Genomic DNA, 25,933 nt, shown 5'->3' with positions numbered 1-25,933 from the left:
GGATGGATACAGGAGTCATAATGAGAAGCTAACATCTGTAATTCGAGCACTCATTTAAGATGCCCAGGAAATCTGATCTAGGAGATGGACACAGACCGACCCCTGTGTTCGGAGTGACAAGCAGTAGAGGGTTCCTCGGCAATGGAGAGGCGATAGTCCCTGATAAACTATGGATGAAAAGAAGAGGATTTCTTACCATTTGAAATTGAGCTGCTGAGTCAGGTTTTCAACAGAAGCGATAGAACTTTTTCACACACAATGGATGACAGCAGCCATATCAGGGCCTTCCCCAGCTGTTCTCACTGATGTGTCCCAGACCTCCAGGGTCCCAAGGGTAGCCACACCCTAAGCCTCCATAGCCACAGCATCTACCACCGTGGCCTCCACAGCAGTTTCCATAATAGCTGCAGCATAGCCTCGGGAGGTGAGGATGAGCGTTAACTATTATTGTCACTATCAATTGGAACAATCTTCCAGGCATTTCCTGGCTTGGAGTGACAGTCAGCGTAATGGTTAAGAGCACACTTTCCAGAGAACATATCTGGTGCTGACGTTAACAACATGTATAGATTCTGGGCACACTTGTCCCCTCCCTCTCTGCCCCAGTGTCCCCAGCTATGAAGTGGAGATAAACATCTCTTGTTAGGCTGCTAGGAGCATAGAATTACATTAACGTGTATCAACTTTTAGCACAGCTCCTGACATCCAATAATACTTTCTCACACCAGTTATTTTCCTGTTTTTACCTAGAGAGGAAAGGGTCTGGCTGACACCTTTAACCTCTCTGGTCCACCCCAGAGAGGTTAAGTGGGGGGGCACACTTCTCTCTGTCTCTGGGCGGGTTTCTGACTCAGCTCAGGGCACCTTGTCCCCTTGTCCAGCTCCCCAAACCGGTCTGGGCTCTTGTAAGGACTCATTAGAGGGGAGAGGCCCCTGTCTGCATTCCCTTCTTTCTTTCAGCATTCCTTCTTTCTTTCAGCATTCCCAGGGTCTGGCATTAGGGAGGCATTTGCACATATGAGACCAAGACACCTGGCCCTCCAAGGGATAGTAATGGGGGTACTAGAGGCAGAGTGGGGGGTTGCGATGTTGGGTTTTCTGAGGGTGGGACCGGTGGGGCCGGGATGCCCGGATGCCAGGTCGCGGGTGGGGCAGGCAGGTCGCTGCCTCCTCCCTCGGGAGCTGTTGGACCTGTTGTGCCCCCCCCTCCACTTCCGGGCTGCTGTGGAGAGGGTGCCGAGCAGCGTCTCTCCTCCCTCTTCCCCAGGCACCTGTTTCAGAGACTGAAACGACAGCGCCCAGAGTGCAGAGCGAGAGCGCCGAATCCTGAGCGGGTGAGAGGGCCGGGGCTGCGGGGCAGCAGGGGGCTGAGACTTGGCCTCCAAGGTCCCGGGGGCGGGGGAGGCTAGAGTTTGGGAATTTAGCTCCCTGGAGGAGCTGAGGACTCAAGACTCCTGGTTTGTCTGGAGAGAGGGAGACTAGAAGCCCCGACTCCTGGGTTCCTGGGCGAGGTGGAATGGGTGTCGCTCCTTTGGGGTCAGAGCCAAGTCTACCAGGCTCCGGAGTGCAGGGGACAGGAGCCCAGACTGTTGAGCCCCCGAGGGAGAAGGAGACCCGGGGTCGCTTTAAGGTGGTCCAGGGATTGTGGGGGGCTGCCGGGAGGGTAACAAGGTGCCACATCTGGATAGAAGGGAGAAGCCAATAGGGGGCGCGCTAGGACCCAAGACTCAAAATCCGGTCCCACCTCCGGGGGCGGGGCTAGAGCTATCGAATCCCGCCCCTGAAAACTCCCGGCCACGTTCCTGGAGTGCTCAGTCCCTTCCTTTGAACTCCTAGGCCTCGCCCCCTTGGAAGAGCATTGCCAAGCGCTCAGGCCCCCTGGGCCACGCCCCCACGCTGTCAGTCCACGCCCCCAGACTCCGGGCCCCGCCCACCCCGCCGTAGCGAGCCACCGCCATGGGGACTCCCAGCAGCCCAGACGAGGGGACTCCGCCACCACAGGTCCCGGAGTGCGATGAGGCGGTTCAGCCCAAAGGAGCCGCCCAGCCCCGGGAGCACCCCGAGGGCTCCCGCGAGCAGGAGGCTCCCGAGGTCCCGGAGGAGCTTCCTAGCAGCGGAGGAGCTGAGCAGCAGGCGGAAGAAGAGGAAGAAGTGGCCGAAGGCAGCAGCACCGAGAGCAGCCGAGACACGGTGAGGGACGAGGAGGGCAGGATCCCCGGGGGCGGGGGTGGCCCAGGGCAGGTGACAGGGACTGCGATAGGCAGGTATGGAGAGAGACCAGATAGACAGAAATTCGGAGACAGGGAGAGAGCCCCAGAGATATGGAAACTCCGGAGAGACAAAGACACCGACCCGGGGCCAGAGAGACCCAGACCGAGTGCAAGACAGAGGCACCTAGAGACCGGCGTAGAGAGACCAGATGGACAGAGACCCAGACACAGGGAGACTGAGAGACAGAGACCTCAAAGAGCCCTGGCCTGTGCGGCTCAGCTGGTTGGGCCTTTGTCTGGTAAACCCAGAGGTCGCAGGTTCAATTCCCTGTTAGGGCACATGCCCGGGTTGCAGGTTCGGTTCCCTGTGGGGCACGAGCAAAAGGCAGCCTATTGATGGTTCTTTCTCACACTGATATTTCTCTCTCTCCCTTCCCTCTCTCTAAGCGTGTCCTCAGATGCGGATGAAATAAATCAATAAAACTAAAAGAAAAGACCCCAAAGAGACAGAGATGCAGGAAGAGATACTCGAGATGGTATAGAGACAGAAACCCCAAACAGGGCAGAGATGCTCAGAGAGACAGAAACAGAGACAGAGAAACCGTAAGAGAGGGAGATACTCGGAGGAAGAGGAAGGGACGGAGTGACAACTTAGAGACAGAAGACAAACACTGAGTGGGGAGACGAAGCCCAGAGAAACAGGGTGAGAGACTTGAGAGACCTGGGGGGAGAGAGAGATCCGGGGCCTACGACGACTTGACGCCCGGGAAAATAGGACCCAGTTAGAGAAAAAGAAACACCTCCCTTGAGCTGGCTCCCGAAACGCGAGCCTCCAGGGCCCGGTGGTCACTGGGCTTGCACCCTCTCTTGTATAAAAGTGTGGTGGTTGAGTTTAGGCCAGTTAAGACCCCCTGAAGAATCTTGAGGCAGGGAACAGATGGATTTAGTGACTGCCGGGGAGCGAGGTCTCTCCACACCCTCTGACCGCACCCTCTTTTATCTCAGGGGGAGGCCCTGCCTTCCGTCCAGGCCCGGGCCACACCCCCCACGCCCACCCAGTCTAAGGAAGAGGCTCGAGGGGTGGCGCTGCGGCTTCGAGAGCAGCAGCTGGAGGTTCTGACTCGAGTGGCCCTGATGGAGCAGCGAGTGAAGGAGCTACAGCGCCAGAAGAAGGAGCTGAGGATCGAGGTGAGGCTGCTGCAGACCTTGTGCGAAGTCTCCCAGTCCTTTCCTCCATGGCATGCCTAGGCCTCCAGCACCCTCCTTCCCTAGATCTCCGAGCCCTAGCCTTTGCGTTCTCTCCGCAGATGGAGGTCGAGGTGGCCCTGCTGCGGGGTGAGCTGGCTGGGGAGCGAGTGGCTGCTCGGCGGGAGGAGGAGCAACTCCGGGAGCTGCTTGAGCAGCAGGTGGACACGGAGCAGGGCAGCCGGGAGCAACGGGAACAGAGGGAACAGGTCTGTTGGTCCGGCTGAGTCTTCATCATCAGTTTTCTTCTTTGTCGGAGGGGTATTCCTGGTGGGGTTCTCGGGACCCGGGCTCCCAGGACTGGGTCTACCCCTGTTCCCCAAGTGGGGACACTGGGGATGGGAGGCAGTGATGGACAGATGCCTTTCCTTATCTTCCTCCTGCCTCCCTGACCATGATTTTGGGGCCTGACGCACTGGGGCCTTCTTTTGCCCCCTCTCTGCTCTTTTAGTGTCACTCTGTGAAAAACGTCAAGCCAGTAGCAACAGGAGAGTCAGATGGCCGCCATGTGGTGCGCTCGCTCCCGCTTGCTAGCTTCAGCAGCGATCAACTCCCCTGCCTGTTTCGTAGCCCTCAGCCTGCTTCCCTATTCCTGGTTTTGGAAGCCTATCCCAGATATCACATTACTTTTAAATAAGAACTCCTTTTTAAGTTAATAAGTTCTTAATATTGTCTTATTTCCAGTTTTCACATTTCCAGATTGTCTCAACAATGCCCTTTAACAGCTGGCTGTTTGAATCGGGTCCCCAAAAGGGTTGCAATGCCATATGTGTTGGGTTTTTTATTCCCCCGATTTTATTTTATTTGTATTTTTTTCATTACCTGTTTCACTTCTAGTAGTCCCTACCTACTATTGTTTTCCATTCCACTTGTTGGAGAAACCAAGTCTCCTGTCCCATAGTCAGGGTGTGGCCCGTGTCCTTTGCCTTTGTGTGTTCCTCTGCCTTGCAGCAGGTGGTGGGTTAGAAGTACAAGCTGCACCAGATTCAGGTGTGCTTGGTGCTTCCTGTGTGCCGTGCCGGGGGACGTCATCTCTGGTTGTCCAACCTCAGCAGGTCACTCTGATCCCTTCTTAATAATCGTTTACCTAAGGCTTTAACACCCCTCCAATGCCGGTCACTGCATGGATCGGCTAACATTACAACTTAGGAGATGGTACCTTTGTCATTCTATCAAATGATCTCTTTGCCCTTATCTTGTATGTTGTAATGTCCTCGGGCTGGGTCCTCAAAGAGCCTATATTTCCCTCAGCTCTGACTTCTCTCCCATAATCAGGCCTCTGTGTCCTGCTTGAGGTACTGGCTCCTAGATAGTCCTTCCTTCCCCAGTACCCAGGAGTGCAGGCGCCCAGGCCCCTCCTCCCGCAGACCCAGGAGTCGGCCCTTCTCGGGCACCACAGACAAAGCTGACCTCAGCAACTTCCTTTTCTATGTTATTCCTGGCTCACCCTCCCTTTGGTCACCAGGCCAGCGTCCTGGACCTTGCTCGGCACACCTCCCTATCTTTCACACCCAACCCTGTCAATCAACACGTCCTGTCTTTCTGTTCCCTGACCCTCTGTATCCTCACTGCCAGGCCTAGTGCAGGTCTCATCCGCCTTGCTTGGAGGACTCATGGAGGAGCTGGTCTCAACCCCTGGAGTCCATCCTCAAAAGGGATGATTTCACACCTAAGTCCTACCCCATCCTGTCAATCCTTCCATGGCTCCCTGTTGCCCCAGGATTAGGGCTCCTTAGCCTGGTTGACCAAACCCAACGTGAGCTGAGCCCACCTTTCCGCTGTCGTCTCCCCTGTGCTGTCTCTTTCCTCCACCGCATCTTCTTCCTCCCTGACCAGAGCTTGCCCCTAAACTTCCCATACTTTTCAACTCCATGGTTCATTTGCAACATGCTGTTCCCTCTCCCCAAAATGCCCTTCAAACCCCCCTATCTCCTTAGGTCTAAATGCTTTCTGATGTTTGAGGCTTATGTTAAGATCCTCACATCCAGGAAGACCTGGGATAATCCCAGTAGAAATTGCTCCCCACTCTGGGTTCTGACACTCTCTGCATTTCATTGCCCTGATTGTCCCAGGATGTAACGTGGCTGTGTCCCCACCTGGGGCCCAGGGACCGGGTCTGACACCCTGCTCTGGGTCCCAGTATCAATCACCCAGCATGGATATGCTTTGCTTTGCATTCATTCCTTTCTTTTTCTTTAATTAATTAATTTATTTATTTTTAGACAGAGGGGGAGGGATGGAGAAAGAAAGGGAGAGAAACATCAGTGTGTGGTTGACTCTCATGCACCCCCTACTGGGGACCTGGTCTGCAACCCAGGCATGTACCCCTGACTAGGAATCGAACCTGCCACCCTTTGGTTCACAGGCTGGTGCTCAATCCACTGAGCCACACCAGCCAGGGCCATTTCTTTTTCTTTTTTTCTTTTTTTTTAACATTTTATTTATTTATTTTTAGAGAGAGGGGAAGGGAGGGAGAGAAACATCAATGTGTGGTTGCTTCTCATGTGACCCCTACTGGGGACCTGGCCCGCAACCCAGGCATGTGCTCTGACTGGGAATCAAACCAGCGACTCTTTGGTTCACAGCCCACACTCAATCCACTGAGCTATACCAGCCAGGGCATCATTCATTTCTTGAACAACTGTTTATATGATGCACATTTCAGACAAACCAGCACCAGAGTGAACCAGACTCATAGGGCCCCAGCCCTCATGAAGCCAACCCCGGGCAGGGGAGCGTCAGCAGTCCGGTGGGCCTGGCCCTTGCTCATCTCCGTGTCCGTCCCTTGTGCTCAGGGGGAGGCTAAAAGCCTGGCTGTTCTTTCAGGAGCAGAGGCGGCTGAGCCAGGAGCGGGATCGAGTGGAGGGTCTTCGCCAGAGACTCCGGGAGGCCCAGGGACAGCTTGAGGACCAGCCAGAGGACCAGCGTGAGCGGCTCCTGCAGACCATGCAGGAGGTGAGGGCTCTTTGGACCCTCTCAGGGACCGGGTGTCCAGGCCCCTCCCCCCTCAGGACCCAGAAGTCCAAGCCTTCAGCCTCCTCCTCCCAGAGTCCCCTAACCCCAGGACTTGAGTCTAGGCCCTCAATGCCTCCTCCCTCATTGACCTGGAGTCCTGGCCCACCCTTTATTCCCCTGAGCCCTCGGGGTCCAGGCTTCCAGACCTTTTGCATTTCTGCCCACAGATAAGGGAACAGCTGGATGTGGCCCAGCGTGCCTACGAGGACCTGGAATTCCAGCAACTGGAGCGGGAGAGCCGGCGGGAGGAGGAGGATCCTCGGGGCAGCCCTGGAGCTTGTGTGCGGGACCCCAAGGTCCAGGAGCTGCAGGCTAGCCTGGTTCAGCACAAGGTGAGCTGGGCTGCCCTGGCCTGCCTCCCTCATGGCAACCTCTGCCTTCTCCCCTCCATGCCTGGCCCTTTTTCTATTGTCTACCTGTGCGGTGCTCTTCACAATAGGAACAATAATAGCTGACGTCTAGTTAATCATTGAATCCTTACAACAATCCTAGGAGACAAATCTTATTTTTTCCCATTTTATAAAGGAAGAAACTGAGGGTCAGCGTACTCACATAGCCTTGTCCAAGTCACTCAGTTTGTAAAGGACAGAGCTGGGATTTGAACCTGTTTGCTCTTCACCACTACACTCTATGCCTGTCAAACCCTATCCAAAGAGATGCTGCCACCTGTCCTTTCTGGGGGCATCAGAGTCCAGGGTCTGACAAAGCCCACTGGAAAAAAGTGACATGTTTGGTTGTAGTGAGCACCGTTTTCTGGAATTTTGGATCAGAAAGTTTTCTCTGTCCGCCCCTTTCTTTCTCTATCTCTGGCTACTCTCTCTGGGTCTTTGTGTCCTTTGGTCTCTGTCTGTAGGTAGAACCCTCCATCCCCTCTTCTGGACCCCCCAAAGGAAAGAAGGCACCAGGGAACTTAACTCTGAGTCCCCTCCAGCTTCTCCCAGGCACTCAGGTCCTGGGGTCTCTGTTATGAGGTAGTGCAAACCCCAAGCTGGTTCTGGAGGAGCCAGCTCGGGACCCGGGGCAGCTAAGTAATGAGGGTACTGGGGGTGCCCTGCAGCGCCGGATCCAGGTCTTGGAGGAGCAGCTGAAGTCGCTGGGGGAGCAGATGGCCGCTGAGAGCCGGGGGCTGAGCCGGAAGAAGGAGGAGGCCCTTCAGGCCCTGACACAAGTAGGTGGCCATCAATTCTATCGCTGGGATGGCCCGTTCTGACTCTGAAGGGTGGCAGTCCCTGATGCCTTGCCTTTGCCTTCCCTTAGGAGCGGAGCCGACTGCTGGAGCTTAATTGCCTTCAGGGCAGCTCTGGCGGAGACCTTGCTGAGTCCAACCAGGCCCTCACTAAGGTATGGGGATTTTAATGCAGCTGTCAGGTCTCCCTCCCTCAGACACAAGAGTCCAGGCCCTTACACCTCTCTTTCCTTGGGATCCAGGCTATTCAGCCTCTTATCCTTTTACGCCTTGGGATCCAGGAGTTTGGGCCCCCAGCTCCTCCTCCTCAGGGAAATAGGTGTCTCTGTCCATGGTCTGGGAGATTGGACAGTGAGACCCCATTCCAGCCCTCTTGTGACTTTGGGCCTTTGTTTTTCCATCTGAGAAATGAGCTGGCACTGGAGACAGTAGCCAGAGCATCCTGGAACTCGTGGGGTCTATGATCCCACCAGCTCCTGTTGACCTTCTCCCTTTCCCACAGCTCCTGTTCACTCAGAAGACAGACCGCCAGCTGCTGGTGCTCCAGGACCCCAAGGCACACACCGCCTCCGCCTCCGCCTCTTCCTGCCTCTTCTCCGTGCACAGCTCCCTGCAGGTGCTTCCCCGCTGTCCCCCAGTCCCCTGTCTCCAGAATTCCCACTGCGGCTTTCTCTGCCATGGGGGGAGAGTTTATCGAGGGGTATTTTTAGTTTTATCGGGCTCTGGCTTCATTTTTTCTTTCCCTGTTGCCTAACACTCAACTGCTCCCCTGGAAAAATGAAACATGTGTGCCCAGGAGCAGATGAACAGGGCATATTGATAAGCAGGCCTCCCTGCCCCCCGCCCCCTGCTGGCCCACAGCCCACTCTCCAGACACAGTACAACTGCTTGTCGCTTGCATAGCTTTCCTTCCAGATCTTTGGAAACCGTGTTAACAGGACAAGGATGTTTTGAATGGGTTGTTACTGATTTTTTTCAATGAAGGAGACGATGGCAGGGTGTGGTGCCTGAGGTGGGGTGAAAGTTAGATGACAAAAGTCTTGTTTCAGTTGTGTGGATGTGGGTAAGCACTTAGAAACTGGTAGCTCATGTTATAGCATGTAAAGTGTGTGGTTTTTTTTTTTTTTTTTTGCAAAACCGTATATTAGCTATGAGTTGGCTTTTATAACTGAACGCTCTGTCATGGAGATTGTTTGCCATTGATACATTTAGAGCTGACTCATCCTGGTTAACGACTCTGTGATAATAACCATATAAACAATAACAGCGATACTAAGGACAACTCATACTTACCGAGTCTGTATCGTGGGCCAGGGACTGTTGGAAATGCTTCACACGTGATTCACTCATTTGGTCTTGCAAAAACAAAGTGAAGCAGGTTCTTGTCTCCATTTTACAGGTGAAGGAACTGAGGCAAGAGGTGAAGGTACTTAGCTAGCTGGTGTGTGGCAGAGCCGGGAGGTGAACCCGGGCGCTCTGTCTTCAGAGCTTGCGCACCACCCCTCTGGGCTTCCCTGTGGACACGGTTCTACTCTGGGGCATCGAGACACCCTCCCTCTGTGGGTGCTGATTTGAGTTTTTTGCAGTGTAAGCAATGCTGTGAAAGAGATCTGTGTCATGTGTCTTTGTACACAGAGTAATAACATGAATGAGTATTATTAGATTATCTAATATACATATCATGTAATATAATATGCAATGTATTATATTCTTTCTTACTCATTAGTACTTTTTAAATCTTGCCTTAAACTTTTTTTTTACTTACCGTTCTTCAGGGGGAGAGAAATATTGCCTTGTTCCACTTATTTATGCACTCAGCGGCCAATTCCCGTATGTGCCCTGACCAGGGATCAAACCCGCAACCTTGGCTTATTGGGATGATGCTCTAACCAACTGAGCTATCTGGCCAGGACTACTTATTAATTAATGTTAATAATAACAATCACTTCTGAGAGATTAATGTAGGCTGGGGTCTGCTTGAAATATTTTTATCATTTTGAACCATATGGAATTGCTATTACTTAGTTATGAAAAACAGTCAAATATTGGCAACTTGATATAAAATTATATGTATTCATGTATATTCATGAAATTGTGTTTTGTATAATTTATGAATATATAATCCATGAATATGTTATATTCATGACATATGAATATATGGAAATCTATGTATGTATAAAATGAAAATATATCATTTCATTTTTTGCTCAGAAGAATCCCCTAGAGTAGGTCCTATTAAGGGCAAAGGGTGAGGAGATAATGTCTAGGAAATTCGCTTTCTAACCAATTTCCCTGGGAGCCTGATAAAGGTGGAGTATCAGCTGGGTTGCCAGGCAACCAACTTACAGTAAATATGACCCTTGTTAAGTAAGCTGCATGTCTATAGATGCTCAATGGGAAGCCATGTCCATTCCTATGGAGTCATATCCTGAGTTACTGGCCCCTGTGGACTTGGAGCTTCTAGGGCCAGGGGAACCCTGTACCTGCTGGTGTGGCTCTCGGACCTGCCCTGTGCCCAGGTGTCTGTCACCTGGGGGGCCGGGCCAGGCAGTCCTCTGTGTGCTTTGCACGAGGTCACTCATGTAATCCTGGCCTTGACCACGGCAGGGCAATGGGCCTTCACCCGCTTTATAGCAGGTGAGTCCAGCCTGGGAGGAGACGGGTCCTGCCAAAGTCGTGCACCCGGGGGGTGGCAGAGCAGGTCTGAACCAAGTCTGTCTGTTTCCATGGCCTGTGCCTTCTAGGAGACTGGGGTTTCTAGGGCTCCCTCAGAGTCCAGGTGGGCATGGTGGTCAGCACTGGTCCAGAGGGAGCAACGGAGCCGCAGGGCACAGCAGACTATTTCTTTACTCAGTCAGATAAACAAATAGATAACTCCTCGCCTTCTTGCCCCTTCTCTCACGCCAAGTCCTGGTAAATCCTGAAATTCCACCCCTTCTTTCCAGGATCCCGTGATGTCTGAGAGTACTGCCCCTGCTTGGGTTCAGCTGGCAGTACTTCCCAGCTGGCTGAACTTAGGCACATCTCTGTGCCTCTGTTTACTTAGCTGCAAAATGGGAATAATAACAGCACCCACCGGTTGACAGTTAAAGTCTTAGCGTGTTGCCTGGCACATAGTAGGTGCTCAGTGGATGTGGGCTGCTGGTGCACTGATTACAGTCACAATTATTATTAGTGTTATCATTATTAGCATCCTTCTTCTGTCCACTTCCTCCCCATCTCTGGTTTTTGTCATCCAACATACTGGCTTCCTCACTGGAGTATCCATCTTCTTTTTTATCTCCCAACAATCTGTTCTGCACACAATAGCCCTCCTACTGCAGCCCTCCCCATCAAATGCCTTCAGCCACCCCCAGACCTCCTCATCTCCGCCAACCAGCCCCTGCAGATCAGCCCTCTGCCCCTTTCACCACTGTCCTCTACTCTGCTCAGCTGCAGGAGCACTGAGCAGCCGTACTCACTCCTGTCTCAGGACTTTTACACTTGCCCATTCTTCCACCTGGGACACTTCCCCTCAGTCTTCCCTGGCCAGCTCTTTTTTTTAAAGTATATTTTATTGATTATGTTATTACAGTTGTCCCAATGTTTTTCTCCTCTTTACCTTTCCTTCACCCTGTACCCTCCCTACCCTCTAGCATTCCCCTTGCCCCTGCCTTAGTTCATGTCCGTGGGTTCGTATATATAAGTTCTTTGGCTTCTCCATTTCCCATACTGTTCTTAACCTCTCCCTGTCTATTTTGTACCTACCATTTTTTAAAAAGATTTTATTTATTTATTTTTAGAGAGGGAAGGGAGGGAGAAAGAGAGAGAGAGAAACATCAATGTGCGGTTGCTGGGGGCCATGGCCTGCAACCCAGGCATGTGCCCTGACTGGGAATCGAACCTGCGATGCTTTGGTTCTCAGCGCGCGCTCCATCCACTGAGCTACACCAGCCAGGGCTGTACCTACCATTTATGCTTCTTATTTCCTGTACCTTTTCCCCCATTCTCCCTCTCCGCATTGATAACCCTCCATGTGACCTTTATTTCTGTGATTCTGTTGCTGTTCTAGTTGTTTGCTTAGTTTTTGCTTTTGCTTTTTAGGTTCAGTTGTTGATAGTTGTGAGTTTGTTGTCATTTTATTATTCATACTTTTTGATCTTCTATTTCTTAGATAAGTCCCTTTAACATTTCATATAATAAGGGCTTGGTGATGATGAACTCCTTCAACCTGACCTTATCAGGGAAGCACTTTATCTGCCCTTCTATTCTAAATGAAAGCTTTGCTGGACAGAGTCATCTTGGATGCAAGTGCTTGCCTTTCATGACTTCAAATACTTATTTTCAGCACCTTCTTGCCTGTAAGGTTTCTTTTGAGAAATCAGCTAATAGTCTTAACGGAACTCCTTTGTAGGTAACTGAGTCTTTTTCTCTTGCTGCTTTTAAGATTCTCTCCTTATCTTTAATCTTGGGTAATGTAATTATGATTTGCCTGGGTGTGTTCCTCCTTGGGTCCAATGTTTTGGGACTCCCTGGGCATCCTGGACTTCCTGGAAGTCTATTTCATTCACCAGATTGGGGAAGTTTTCCTTTATTGTTTGTTCAAATAAGTTTTCAATTTCTTGCTCTTCCTCTTCTCCTTCTGGCACCCCTGTGATTCAGGTGTTGGAACATTTAAAGTTGTCCTGGAGGTTTCTAAGCCTCTCCTCATTTTTTTTTTTTTTTTTGCATTCTTATTTTTCATTCTGTTCCAACTGGATATTTATTTCTTCCTTTTGTTCCAAATTGTTGACTTTAGTCCTGGTTTCCTTCCCTTCACTGTTGGTTCCCTTTATATTTTCCTTTATTTCACTTTGTATAGCCTTCATTTCTTCCTTCATTTTGTGACCAATCTCTATCAGTTCTGTGAGCATCCTGATTACCAGTGTTTTGAACTCTGCGTCAGATAGGTTGGCTATCTCCTCATTGCTTAGCTCTTTCTCTGGAGTTTTGATCTGTTCTTTCATTTGGGCCATATTTCTTTGTCTTGGTGCACCCATTATGTTGTAGGGGGAGGAGCCTTAGGTATTCAGCAGGACGGGGCACCCCTTTTTGCTGCGTTTTGGCACTGTCTGTGTGGGAGGGGTCAGAGAGGGAACAATGCCCCAGCTTTGACCGAGCTCCACTTTCCAACACACTCTCCTGTGAGGCTCTCCTGTGAGGATGGGAGTTTCTCATGCCTTCGCAACCCCCATAGGAGTTTACCGTTAGAACTTTTGAGTCTTTAGTTTCCCAGTCAGCCAGCCCCTGCCTCGCTCCCACGGTCCACCTTGCTGCATATCCTCTCTGCCGGGAGTTCCATGAAGTCTGATTTTCTGGCAGTCCTCGTTGTTTATTGTTTTTAAATTGGTTGTTATCCTTCTTTTGGTTGTGTGAGGAAGTGAAGTGTTTCTACCTACATTTCCATCTTGGCCAGAACTGTCCAGATTTTTCCCTGGCCAACTCTTACCCTTGGGCCTTGGGTCACTGTCCAGAAGGCTCTCCCTGGTCTTCCAGTTGGAAGGTGACCCTCTTTTTTTTTTTAATCCTCACCTGAGGGTATGTTCATTGACCCTAGAGAGACAGAAGAAGGGGTGCGAGGGGAGAGAGAGAGAGAGAGAGAGAACAGAGAAACATTGATCAGTTGCCTACCACACAGGCTCCACCAGGGATTGAACCCACAACCTTTTGGTGTACAGGACAACATTCCAACTAATTGAGCCACCTGGTCAGGGCAGAAGGTGACCCACTTTTATAGCACCCTATTCTCTTCACCCCCAGCAGTTCCTGATGATCCATTTATTCACATGATTGAAATATTTCTATTGAAAAGGACTCACATTCATTTGCTGTTTTGTTACCCAGGGGTATGATTTTTGCAGGAAATGTAGGGAAATGCTCGTTGGTTTGACTTTACTTAACTGTCTTCAGAATCGGGTTGGTTCTCTTGCACCCTCCCCAGGTAACCAGGTCCCTTTACCGTTTCCATTAACTCATGGATGGAATGTGTTTGAGGAGTTACGGCCTGTAGCAGTGAGTGTACTCGCTGGTGCTCAAATCATGCAACTTTTAAATCATTCTTTATTATCTATGCAGAGGTGTTGCTGTTTTCTTCTTTAAAAATGACCTTAACTTTATTTCCTTATTGATTGTTCTCATGTGTATTTTCATCTTTCATAACTTTTCCTTTTGAAATAACTTAAGACTTACAGAAAAATTACAGAAATAGTAGAAAGAATTCCTGTGTAGTCATCATTCAGAAACGTGGTAATTAACATTTTACCGTGTTTGACATTTGCTTCATTATTCTTTCTCTGTCTCTGTACACGCTAGCACACACACACACACACACATTATTATTCTCTTCTGAAGCATGATTCTCTTTTACCCCTAAATACTTCTGTATTATTCTGTAGGTCAAGGCCATTCATTTTCAAATTTTTATTAATCTTTAAAAGATTTTATTTATTTATTTTTAGAGAGAGGGGAAGGGAGAGAAAAGGAGAGGGAGAGAAACATCGATGTGAGAGATGGTTGGTTGCCTCTTGCTCGTGCCCTGACTGGGGATTAAACCCTCGACCCAGGCGTGTGCCCTGTCCAGGAATTGAACCAGCAATTTTTTGTTTTGTGGCATGATGCCCAGCCAACTGAGTCACATTTGTCAGGGCTCAAGGACATTTTTTTTTAAAGACCGGCATTTTTTTAAAAAAAGATTTTGTTTGGTTTGTTTTTAGGCAGTGGGGGAGGGAGGGAGAAAGAGAGGGAGATAAACATCAATGTGTGGTTGCTTTTCACACACCCCGTACTGGGGACCTGGCCCACAACCCAGGCATGTGCCCTGACTGGCAATTGAACTGGTGACCCTTTGGTTTGCAGGCCAGCACTCAATCCACTGAGCCACACCAGCCAGGACTCAAGACCATTCTTACACATAACCACAGTATAGTGATCAAACTCAGGAAACTAATCGAGATAATACTATTAAAACTCACAGATCTTATTCATATCTAGTCAGTTGTCTCACTAATGTTTTTTCTGGGAAAACACAAAGGAAATCTGTCCGGGAACACAGGTTGCATTTAGTTGTCCTTTATTTATTTATTTGTTTATTTAAACAAGCTAAACATTCCCCTTGTTTAAAGTTCAAAAGGTGTGGAAAAGGCCCTTCCACTATTATTTCCAACCACTCAGATCCTCTGTGAATGGTGGCCGGGGTGACCGGTTTCTGGTGTCTACTTGGAGATGTTTTGTGTTCGTACATTCTGTCATGCACATATGCTCTCCCTCTTTTATGCTCAAACAAATATATCATCCTCACACTGCTGAGTACTCGTTTTTTATCTTGGAGGTTATCTTCTCTCCAGATTTAAAGAGCATCCCCTCCTTCTATTGTATGTGCTGCAGAGTTTTCCATGGTGTGGATCATCCCTGGTTTATTTACCCTGCCCCGTTCTGTGGGCACATAGGTGGTCTGCAGGCTTCTGAGGGGAATGACCTTGAACTCAAGTCATTTTGCATATGTATTAATATATGCATTGGATATAGTCCTGCAAGTGGAACTGGGGCTCAAAGATTTATGCATTTGGTATTTAAAAAAAAATAAAAAGAGCCAAATTGGTCTACATAAAGCTTGTTCAGTAGAACTGCCCCTCCCCAACATGTGGGAGAGTGTCTGGCTTTTCCACATGCCCTCCACACAGTGGGCTTTTCTTCATACTTTTATTAAAATACAGTTCACCCAGTTAAAGTGTACAACTGGTGGCTTTTAGTGGATTCACAGAGTTGTGCAACCATCACCACCACTTAGGGCACAGTCATTACCCCAGAAGAAACCTGAGACCCTTTGGCCATCACCTGTCAAGTGCCCCTCTTCCCCCAAAAGACGAATCTACTTCCTGTCTCCTTGGCTTTGCCCATTCTGGACACGACACAGTGTGGCCCTCTGCAACTGGAGCTCTCACTCGGCATCACGTTTATAATGGCTTTTTGATTTGAGCCAGTTAGATGGTGGTTTCACTCGGCAGTCAGCCCTCGGACTTGTGGTCGAGAGTGAACATCTCGTGTGTTTTCAGGGCTCCATTGGCCTCCAGAGGACTGGGAGCATGTCCCGGAAGAGGGGCGAGAGATTGAGCCAGAGGGGATCCCCCCGACCTCTGTCCCTCCATTGTGCTGGTGAGAACGCCCGCCCTACGCCGACATCCGTTCCTTTCCGACCACCAGCCTTACCTGCAGCACAGGATGGAAGAACTTGGCATGGCTGCCTGTCGGGGGAGAAGTGGAGGGGCTTGGACAAGGGAGAGTCCCAGCCCCCTACCCTGACACCACCTCTTCTCCCCCAGGACCCCTGGAGGCCTCAGCCCTCCCAGCAGCAGGAGACTCTGGGAGACACCCGCTCTATCAGCTGCTGAACTGTGGCTCTGGGAATAGGTGAGACGTCAGGGAGAAGGTGTGGAGATGGGGGAAGAGGCAGGGCCACTGTAACCTGCCCTGGTCTCTGTTCCCTCCTCCTAGCTATGGGGCACTCTACCCAGACATCGCCCGCATGGAACGGCTCCTGCAGCAGGCTGTGGCGGAGCGCGAGCGGCTGCTCAAGGCCAGGGTGAGACCCTAGACCCTCCTTCCTCAACCCAGGACTCCAGGCCCCCAGCCCCTCCTCCCTTGGACCAGGAGTCCATGCCCCCAGCCCTCCTCCCTTGGACCCGGGATTCCAGTCCTTTGTTTCGCAGATCTGACTGGTTAGTCTCCTCATTGACCCCATCCTGAATCCACAGGAAGGAACAAGAAGGAGCACAGAAGGTTCCTCAGGCCCCGCCGTTCCTGCCATCATGGTCAGTCTCCTACCCTCACCCCACTTCTCCCCCGCTTGTGTTGCCCCCTGGCCTCTGCCTTTTCTTATCTCTTCCTTTTCTTATCTCTTCCTTTCCTCTCCGGTGGCACAGAAAAGTGTCCTGGGCTTGGCAAGGGAAGGGGAACCCAAAAGACCTAGCTTCCCTTCCCATTGTGGTTGTCTGTACCCACCGTACGTCCTCGGGTAACGAACGTGCCCTGCTTCTCTGTGCCTCAGTCTCCTCTTCTGGAAGTGGGTGACAGTGTCACAGTTCCTGCAGAAGGAAGGCAACTACATCTGGGGGCTTTTAAAGATCATTTAAAATTCTGTGTTCTTTGTTTATTTTTTTTTGTAAAGATTTACCAATTTTTTAAAATATGAATTTTTAAAAAGATTTTATTTATTTTTAGAGAGAGGGTAAGGAAGGGAGAAAGAGAGGGAGAGAAACATCAATGTGCGGTTGCCTCTCACACGCCCCCTACTGGGGACCTGGCTCACATCCCAGGCCTGTGCCCTGACTGGGAATCAAACTGGTGATCCTATGGTTCGAAGGCCTGGACTGAGTCCACTGAGCCATACCAGCTAGAGCAATTTTTGATTTTTTTAAAACACTTTTTATTATAGAAATATTCAAGCATATGCAAACCTAGAGAGATTAAACCCCTGTGTACCCCCCATGCAGCTTCAGTGATTATCAGTATTGAATCTTGATTTGGTGCCAACTTTGTTTTACCAATCCCACATCTACTTCCCACTCCACAGTGGAATATTTTACTTTATTTTTTTAAAGATTTTATTTATTTATTTTTAGAGAGAGGGGAAGGGAAGGAGAAAGAGAGGGAGAGACATATCAATGTGTGGTTGCTTCTTGCATACCCCCTACTGGGGACCTAGCCTGCAACTCAGGCATGTGTCCTGACTGGGAATCAAACTGGTGACCCTTTGGTTCTCAGGCTGGCACTCAATCCACTGAGCCACACCAGCCAGGGCTGCAGTGAAATATTTTAAAGCAAATTCCAGATATCATATCATATGATTTCATCCATACCTCACTATGTGTCTCTATAAGTATTTTTTAACATAAAAATTCCACTGTCATACATCATCAAGACTATTAACTCTGTGACATCCTAATACATGTTCCATATTCATATTCTCCTAATTGTATCCAAAATGTCTATTTGTAGTTGGTTATTTAAATCTGGACCCAAACAAAGTACACACAATGCATTTTTAAAAGGTCTCAATCTCTGAGATTGAGTTTTCCTTACCTACTTTTTTAGAAAAGATTTTTATTTATTTTTAGAGAGAAGGGAAGGAAAGGAGAAAGAAAGGGAGAGAAACATCAATGTGTGGTTGCCTCTCACATGAACCCTGCTGGGCACCTGGCCCACAACCCAGGCATGTGTCCTGACTGGGAATGGAACCAGTGACCCTTCGGTTCACAGGCTGGCACTCAATCCACTGAGCCACACCAGCCAGGGCCTTCCCCAATTTTTTAATGCCATTTTTTTCATGCAAAGAAACTCCTCATTTATCCTGTACTTTCTCACATTACGGATTTAGCTGAGAGGCTCCTTATTCAAATATTATTTTACCTGTGCTAATACCATGGATACATTTTTGTTATAAAGAATGTGACAGCATGGGAAAGTGAAGGTCACCCTTGAGCCCTTCTCCTTGCCCCCGCTCTGGAGGCCCAGGTGTTTTCTGTGGTCAAAAAGCCTTCAAATCTTCTTACACTTTTCCGCATACACTGATCAAACCATATTTTGTGAATTTATTTTTCCCCAAAATGAGCATGTTGTTCCCAACCTGCTTTTTGTTTTCCCAACCACTGGTCCTTCCCTTCATTTGTTTCAGCCTCTATTTGGGGGTGCTCACTGTGCGGTGGGTACCTGGGTGGCAGCAAAGACCAAAATGACAACTCCTGCCCTTGGGGAAGCAGGCATTTATTTGATGGCAGGGGTGGGGGTGGCAGACAAAAAGCCGCATTAGCCCTGGCCACTGGCTCAGCTGCTTGGAGCACGGCCCCAAACGCCAAAAGGTTGTGGTTCGACTTCCAGTGAGGGCATGTACGTAGGTTGCAGGTTCAATCCCCTGGTGGGGCCTGTAACGGGAGGGAACCAATTGATGTCTCTCTCTCACATTGATGTTCCTCTCACTCTAAAATTAATGAAACATGTTCAATGAGGATTAGAAAGACAATAATAAAGCTTTCCAAAAAGGAAAAGCCCAATCAGTAAGTAAAATAAGGTGCGCGTCAGGTACTGAGAAGAGTCAGGAGTGAAATAGAGCACGAGCTCTAGATCATTAAAAATGAATCGCCCTGCTGGTAGCGGCATCATTTATTAAATAGCGTGTCTTTGGGTCTGCGCCTGACAGTGGAGTCACCAGGTTGGAGAGCCTACCGGCAGCCAGCGCATCCCTGGAGCAGCCTGTGCTGTGGAAACAGCCCCTGAGGTCCAGTGCAGGGGAACCTGAGGCTCCGAGAGGGTGGGGGTCCTGTGCGGGTGACCTGCCAGGGGCGGAGTGCACAGCCCAGAGCCCAGCCCTGCTCTCTTGGATCAGGGCGGACTCCATCCACCACGTCCTACATGGGTGACCTGGCTGAGTCACCTCCTCTCTGAAGCCTCAGTTTCCTCAGCTGTCGAATGGGGACAGGAATGGGAGAGGAAGTGAGGCGGTCACAGTGATTGCTGGATGCAGTGGGGGGCCGCCCATACACAGCGGCGATCTGTAGTATTAACTGTACGGATTTGAGGGGATGACCCCTGTGCTTCCAGGCGCCCTGGCTAGCATCCTTGCAACAACCTCTGCCCCTCAGGTGCGCTCCCCTGCTCCCCCTCATCCCCCTTCTCCTCTCCTTGTCTCCATCCAGTGAGTCTCTTCTGTGTCTCACCCCTTCTTGCTCTGGCCTCACTTCAGTCTTTTCAGCCCTCCACACTCACAGTGTGGCCCGTGGACCAACAGCATCGGCGTCCCTGGGGCCTGTCACATGTGCAGATCCTCACCCCACCCCAGACCCCGCCAGGGGCTCTGCTTGCAGGCAGGCCTGAGGCCTGGCCGGAGCCCCCTGACTCCGGGGTCATGCCAGTCTTTGCAGGGCTAGTTCGGGAAGACTGGAGATGGTCAGGCTGGGCTGGGTGACAGTAGGCACTTTCAGGGCCTTAATGTAATTAGTCACCAGGCTCTCCAACCTGGTGACTCTACTGTTCCCCCTTTCTGACACCTGAGGGGACTGCCACCTGGTGAGTCCTGTCTTGGTTATCTCTGGCTCTGTGGCTTGGGCCTAGTGATAACCTCTCTGAGTCTTAGTTTCCATATCTTTAAAACGGGGATAATAGTCCCGGCTGGTGTGGCTCAGTGGATTGAGCGCTGGCCTGCAAACGGAAGGGTCATTGATTTGATTCCCAGTCAGGGCACATGCCTGGGTTGCAGGCCAGGTCCCCAGTAGGGTGCGTGTAAGAGGTAACCACACACTATAAAGTGCTTAGCACAGGTAATAGTCACTAATTTCATCACAACAGCAATAATAATGGAAATAGTGTGCTCATTTATTGACCACTTACTATTCAATCCCTGCTTTACAGAGACAGTATGTGGGGGTCCTACTTCGGGGACCCTGACCTAGGCATCCCTCCCCTCTGGTGTTTCACGGTGAGCTCTTAAGTCAGGAAGCCCTGGGTTCTGGCCCCAGCTCTGCCACCTGAGCTCTGGGTGACCTTGGGTGGATTACTTCATCTCTTTGTACCTCACTTTGCTCATCTGTAATATGGGGCTCATAGTAGCCCTGTCCCAGGGGTGGGCAGGGTGTGGGGGGAGTCAGGGGGTTGATACTGGTGAGGCTAGGGCAGTCAGTTTCATAGTCAGTAAGTGTAGCCGTCAGGTTCCCCATGAGGGTCGTCACTGCTAGTGTTACTGTTTAGAGGCTGTAGGAGGCCTTGCAGTGAGCTGCTCTGATGGCCCCTCCTGTGGGCTCCAGGCTTCAGGATCTCCTGACCCTGTGCCCTCAGCTGCCCCCTTTTCTTTTCTCCCAGGCCCCGCCCATGCTCCCACCCCGCCCTCCTGTACCCCGGGTCTTGGATCTCCAGCAGCACCTGGAACGCTGGGGCCACAACCCCGAAAACTGCCCAAATGTCCAGGTGTCTGGGGGCTGCTGCCGCGGGCCCCTGGTGAAGATGGGCGGGCGCATCAAGACCTGGAGGAAGCGGTGGTTCTGCTTTGACCGCCAGGCCCGGCGCCTGGCCTACTATGCGGGTAAACCTATCCTGGCCGCTGTGGGCCCCCACACCCTGGGAGAGTCCACTCCCAGGGCTTTCCCACCAGACACCTAGGAGTCCTGGCCCCGCCCCCTTCTCTTAGGCGCATGGGTCTGGATCCCCAGCCCCTCCCACCCCGCAAACTCAGGAGTCTAAGCCACCACACCCTGCTTCTCCCAGGGTCCAGAAGTTTGGTCCCTTACTCCTTCCTAACTGACCACAACCCAGGACTCTGGGCTCCCAGCTCCCTCTTCCCCCAGGACCCAGGAGTCCGGATGGATCTCCATCCCCTTCCTCCTATAGAAGGTCTGCCTTGGTAACCTGGGTAACAGCTTTGCATAATTTTGGCTCCCCAGCCCCCATTTTCCTAAGACACCCAGGAGGAGTCGATCCACCTCATCATTGCCCTCCCCTGCCTCTGTCACCCAGGAGGCCAGGCCCTCTCGATTTTTCTCCAGGGGAGTCAGTGCATCTGGCCTCTTCTTGAGTCCCTTTGCTTGTCGGGGACCAAGGCATTGAGGGACCCAGGATTCCAACCCCATCCCTTAGTCCTGTCCAGACTCCACACCAGGTTCCCATTTAGGATCCACTTTCACTCACCTTACAACCACAATACTCTAGGGGCCTTCAGACTGTCAACCCTCTCCTCTCCCCAACCCCAGTCTCGGGACATGGGCCCGGTGACCCCACCCTGCCCGACACATACTCATGCCACACACACAACTTACTGGCTGTTTCTCCCTCACCTCCCTGTCAGACAAGGAAGAGTCCAAACTCAAAGGCGTCATCTACTTCCAGGCCATCGAGGAAGTGTATTATGACCACCTGCGCTGTGCCTTCAAGGTGAAGTCCCTGCTGGGCGCTGCCCTGTCCCCCTGGTGTGAGCCCCTGCAGTCTAGCCTTAGCTAGTTCCCGGGAAAGGCCATCTATGGCCCCCACCATCAGGGTACTCCATCCAGCACAGGGGGGCAACAGGGCATTTCACTACAGGGACCAAAAGTTAGGAGTGCAGCCTCTGGTTCTCAGCCACTGTTACTTTTCTTGGAATGAACGATTTAGAGCAAAGGTTTGGTAACCTGATGAATGAATGAATGAAGACAGCAGGGTGACGGTGGGGCAGCCTGGGAGCATTCAGAGGAGACAGTGGTTTCAGCTTCTGCCCGTAGTTGCCAAACAGAATGGGCCCCATGTCACACCATATTTTTTATTTTTTCTCCAGAGGACTCAGAAACGTGAACTTTTAAAACAGTGCAGTGCCAGAAATTTAAATGTTGGCAACTGGTACAGTGGTTAGAAAGAGCTGTGGGAAGCAGCCGATGGGACATCAGGGAAGTGCCTTCTGTTTGCCAGCCTTAGTTTTCTCACCTGCAAAATGGGCACACTCCACCCCATTTCCTCGGAGGTGAGAAGGTCAAAGACAGATAATGGATGTAAGGGGTTTCCTGAATTTGGGCTTGGCAAGTAAATAATAAATAAAGGTTGTAGAACACGCTAGCTTCCCCCAGTTACAAGCCAGGGAGAGCTCCATTTTGGAGAAAGGAAATCTGAATGCTTAGATTTCTTTTTTTTTAGATTTTATTTATTTATTTATTTTTAGAGAGGGAAGGGAGGGAGAAAGAGAGAGAGAAACATGAATGTGCAGTTGCTGGGGGTCATGGCCTGCAACCCAGGCATGTACCCTGACTGGGAATCGAACCTGCGACACTTTGGTTTGCAGCCTGTGCTCAATCCACTGAGCTACGCCAGCCAGGGCAGATTTCTAATATAGGGAAAGGTAGGCTGGGGGAAAGGAACACGGGTCCTTTTAAGTTCCTTTCTCCTAAAAATTCTAAGCTCCTTCTTGTGTTAATTCATTTCACCCTCGCCACCCAATGCGGTAGGAGCCACTGTTTGGGACGGCAGATGAGGAAACAGACTCGGCGAGTCTAAGGAGCTCGTCCGACGCCACATTCCACCCCATAGGTGCTCTTAACCACCTCCACTCCCCGCTTTATCGCAGAGCCCCAACCCTCGCCTGACATTCTGCGTCAAAACCTACGAGCGCCTCTTCTACATGGTAGCGCCCAGCCCCGAGGCCATGCGCATCTGGATGGACGTCATCGTGACGGCGGCGGACGAGAACCACGCCCCCTGAGCGGCCCCACCCTCCTGGCAGACCACCCAGTGGGGCTCCGTCGGCGCGCAAGGTGCCCGTGAGGCCCCGCCCACTTCCGGAAAGCCTGGGCCCGCCCCTTTGGAACTCCGGGAATTCTGCAGGTGCTGCGGCTCTGCTGGCCTGAGCCGCGGTGTGTTTTCGGGGCTGCAGGTGTCTTTCCCCCGATGGGAAGCCAGCCCCTGGAGCCCTGTGCCGGGTTGGAGGAAAAGTGCGGGGGCGGGCAGAAACTATTTATTGGTGCTCCTGTGATACCGAATTAAACGTGGAGGAAAAACTGCTTGTTGTGTTTTCCAGTCCAGGCGTCTGGGCCCCTTGGTCCGGTATCTTGGGCAGGGCGTCCGAGTTAGGGTACGTCAGAGCACCAGGCGTCCCCCAGCCGGTTCTCTCCTTTTTAAAAACGGAGGCCTTCGATCTAAGGTCACGGCTGGGAGAGGGGTGTGGAAAGGCATGTGACCTTAGCCTTTGGCAATTTTCGTCTTTTAGTTTGTGGGTCTATCTGCTCCCACTCCCACCCCCCTTTCAAATGATTTTAGAGGGGAAGGGAGAGAAACATCAGTCTGTTGCCTCTCACACCGCCAACCAGGGACCTAGCCTGCAACGCAGGTGTGTGTGCTCTCACTGGGAATGGAACCAGAGACCTGTTGATTTGCAAGCCGGCACTCAAGCCACTAAGCCACACCAGCCAAGTCTGCTTTCCCCTTTCTGATTTGACTGGGCTCGTGACAATTACTAAGAGCTCCTAGGCTCCTGCCCTCCAGGCCTTGGCACATGTTATTCCCTCTGCCCTGCCCTTAACCAGCTAGCTCCTCATTCTTCAGGTCTGAATTGGGAAGCCCTTCCTGACTGGGTCAGGCACTGCTTTAAGTTCTACTGTTCCATCCCTGAACAGCTAGGTTATCGCTGGTGATTTATGTTCTAGACGGGGAGCTCCATGAGGGCAGAGCCAGGGCTGTCCTGTCATTGCTGTGTCCCCAGCACCATAGGGCACATTTCATTCCATGAAAGTGAACAAAGAAAAATGCTTCCCTTTCACCTCTTAGACCGCTTTTCCGACTCTACCCAATTCTTACTCATCACTTAGGTTTTAGCTCAGATGTTTCCTTCTCCAGGAAGCCTTCCCTGATTCTCAAGGCTGAGTCAGATGCTTCCCCTGGGCTTCACAACCCGGCTCTGATCACTCATCACAGCCTTGACTGCACTGCGTCATCACTGCTGATGAGTGTGTGTCTGTGCTGGGTGGGAGCTCCAGAAGGCAGGGACTGGGGCTGTCTTTGTCACTACTGAGTCCTTCATGCACAGCAAAGGGCCTTGTGCAAACTAGGTGTTGAGAAAATGTCTAATGTTTTAATAAATTGACAAGAAAGATGCTGAGGACTGGGGATAATGGTGAACAAGGCACAATTAACTCTTTATCCTTTAGGCCCGACCCAAGGTGTCCCCTCCTTCAAAAAGCTTTTCCTGTTCCCTAGACTGTGTCAGGTGCCTGTTCTGGGCTTCCGCAGTTCCCCAGGCTCCCCCAAAGTGACTCCTCTAGGCTGTCACCTGTCTGGAGACAGGTCTCCCTCACCCCCTCTGAAATGAGACATTAAGTCCCTCTGGTTCCCATGTCCTCAGGACCTGGGTGTCCTGCCAGTCCTGTCCCAGAATTGGTGTTTCTGAGTCCTGGGGAGGCTGACACCCTAATCCCCAGGCTCTCAGTGATCCCAGGTGTCCCTTCCTTGACCACCCCCCCCCCCAGGTGGGAGACATCTGCATTCTTGGATCAATTCATCCGCTCTGCAAACTGGACGCTTGCTGGGGCCAGCTCCATGGCACATGACCAGCTGACAGGTCGTGTGCTCAGAAGAACCGTCTCAGGATTAATGCTCTGTGGTTGCTGTCTGGAAAGTCTTAATTTTGTATTTGAACTTGTGTTTTTATAAGTGAAGTCTGAAGGGATGTGAAGCACGAGTTGTGGGGATTGGAGCCGGAACTCCACCTCTCACCTCCCTGGGACCAATTCACTCTGCCTCCCCCTCCCTGTGACCACCACCACCCTGCAGCTTCAGCAGGGCCGGGGTGTACGTGGAAGCTCAGGGTCAGGCATGAGTGCCTTACGGCATGTCAGGGTGGGGTGTGGCTGTGGGCAGCTGGTGGAAAGGGGGCCCACAACCAGGTCCATTCTAGTTATGCGGCAGGGTCTCTAGACACCTGTGAGGGTCTGTGCTCACCCCACAAGCATCCCTGTGCCCAAGGGAACATGGCATTAAACACCAGGAGGGGTGGAGAGAGATGGTGGGAGAAAGAGTTTCTATTTTTATTATTTTTAAAGGCATTTTTTTCTGCCTTTTGAACCAGATTCCCATATTTTCATTGTGCACTGAGCCCCACAGTTTATGGAGCCAGCACTGCCCCTGACCCCACCCCTTCTCTGACATATCCCAGATGGTACAACCCAAAGGGAGTGAGTCTGAGACAGGCTGGGAATGTCACTGGGCTTAGTGCCTGTGCTGTCCTGGGGGACAGGAAACCCCCTTAGAGGATTTGGCCCCAGGCTTGTCTGAGGCCCTGGCGTGACCTCCAGGACTGGGGACTGCCTCTGCACCGACTCTGTGCATCCACCTTGAGAACCGGATTCTAAATCTTTTCGCAGTGACTTCTGAGGAGAGGAGCTGGGAAGAGTCACTGAGCAGGCTAAGCAGAGGCCCTGCATTCAAACCTCCCTTTGCTCCCTGGTTCAGGGCCAGGCGGGGGTCAATGCCCGGAACCCGGGCAGGCCTGAGCAAGAGGAGGCTCCCCACCCTGGGTCCCATTCCCTCCCAAGACGCTAGTTGTTCTGGTCCAGCCAGTTGGGGTTCCTCCCTGAAACTCTCCCACGCGGCTGGAGCCTGCAGGGCCTCCTGCTTTTGAGCACATAATAATAATAGTATTATCAGCTGGCCTCCCTGCACCCCACAAGAGATAGGGGTTTTCAGACCCATTTGGCAAAGGAGGCAGCCGACGTTCGGAGGAGACACAGTTGTTGCAGGTCACACAGCAGGAGGATGGCAGAGGCAG

At 51.3% G+C, this 25,933-nt stretch overlaps 1 protein-coding gene across 1 annotated transcript; it reads left to right on the top strand.

Annotated features, from left to right (window-relative positions):
• Window positions 1-1,171: 1,171 nt before the first annotated feature.
• Window positions 1,172-23,171, top strand: PHLDB3 (pleckstrin homology like domain family B member 3). The gene is made up of 16 exons (XM_036012439.1): window positions 1,172-1,334; window positions 1,837-2,190; window positions 3,216-3,398; window positions 3,518-3,664; window positions 6,282-6,410; window positions 6,638-6,802; window positions 7,528-7,638; window positions 7,728-7,811; window positions 8,159-8,272; window positions 15,726-15,825; window positions 15,993-16,080; window positions 16,165-16,252; window positions 16,425-16,481; window positions 20,521-20,740; window positions 21,500-21,585; window positions 22,742-23,171. Exons 2-16 carry the CDS (start codon window positions 1,957-1,959, stop codon window positions 22,874-22,876), a joined length of 1,941 nt encoding a protein of 646 aa, XP_035868332.1. The 5' UTR covers window positions 1,172-1,334; window positions 1,837-1,956; the 3' UTR covers window positions 22,877-23,171.
• Window positions 23,172-25,933: the final 2,762 nt, after the last annotated feature.

The sequence above is a fragment of the Phyllostomus discolor genome, chromosome 12 (assembly GCF_004126475.2).
Source record: "Phyllostomus discolor isolate MPI-MPIP mPhyDis1 chromosome 12, mPhyDis1.pri.v3, whole genome shotgun sequence".
NCBI lineage: Eukaryota > Metazoa > Chordata > Mammalia > Chiroptera > Phyllostomidae > Phyllostomus > Phyllostomus discolor.
The sequence above is the reverse complement of the archived record's forward strand: the minus strand, read 5'-3'. Positions and strand labels throughout refer to the sequence as shown.

Coding starts and splice junctions, on each gene's coding strand:
- PHLDB3 (XM_036012439.1), top strand. CDS start 1,957: ATGGGGACTCCCAGCAGCCCAGACGAGGGGACTCCGCCACCACAGGTC. Junction 3,399..3,517: donor AGAAGGAGCTGAGGATCGAG/GTGAGGCTGCTG, acceptor TTCTCTCCGCAG/ATGGAGGTCGAGGTGGCCCT. Junction 21,586..22,741: donor ACCTGCGCTGTGCCTTCAAG/GTGAAGTCCCTG, acceptor GCTTTATCGCAG/AGCCCCAACCCTCGCCTGAC.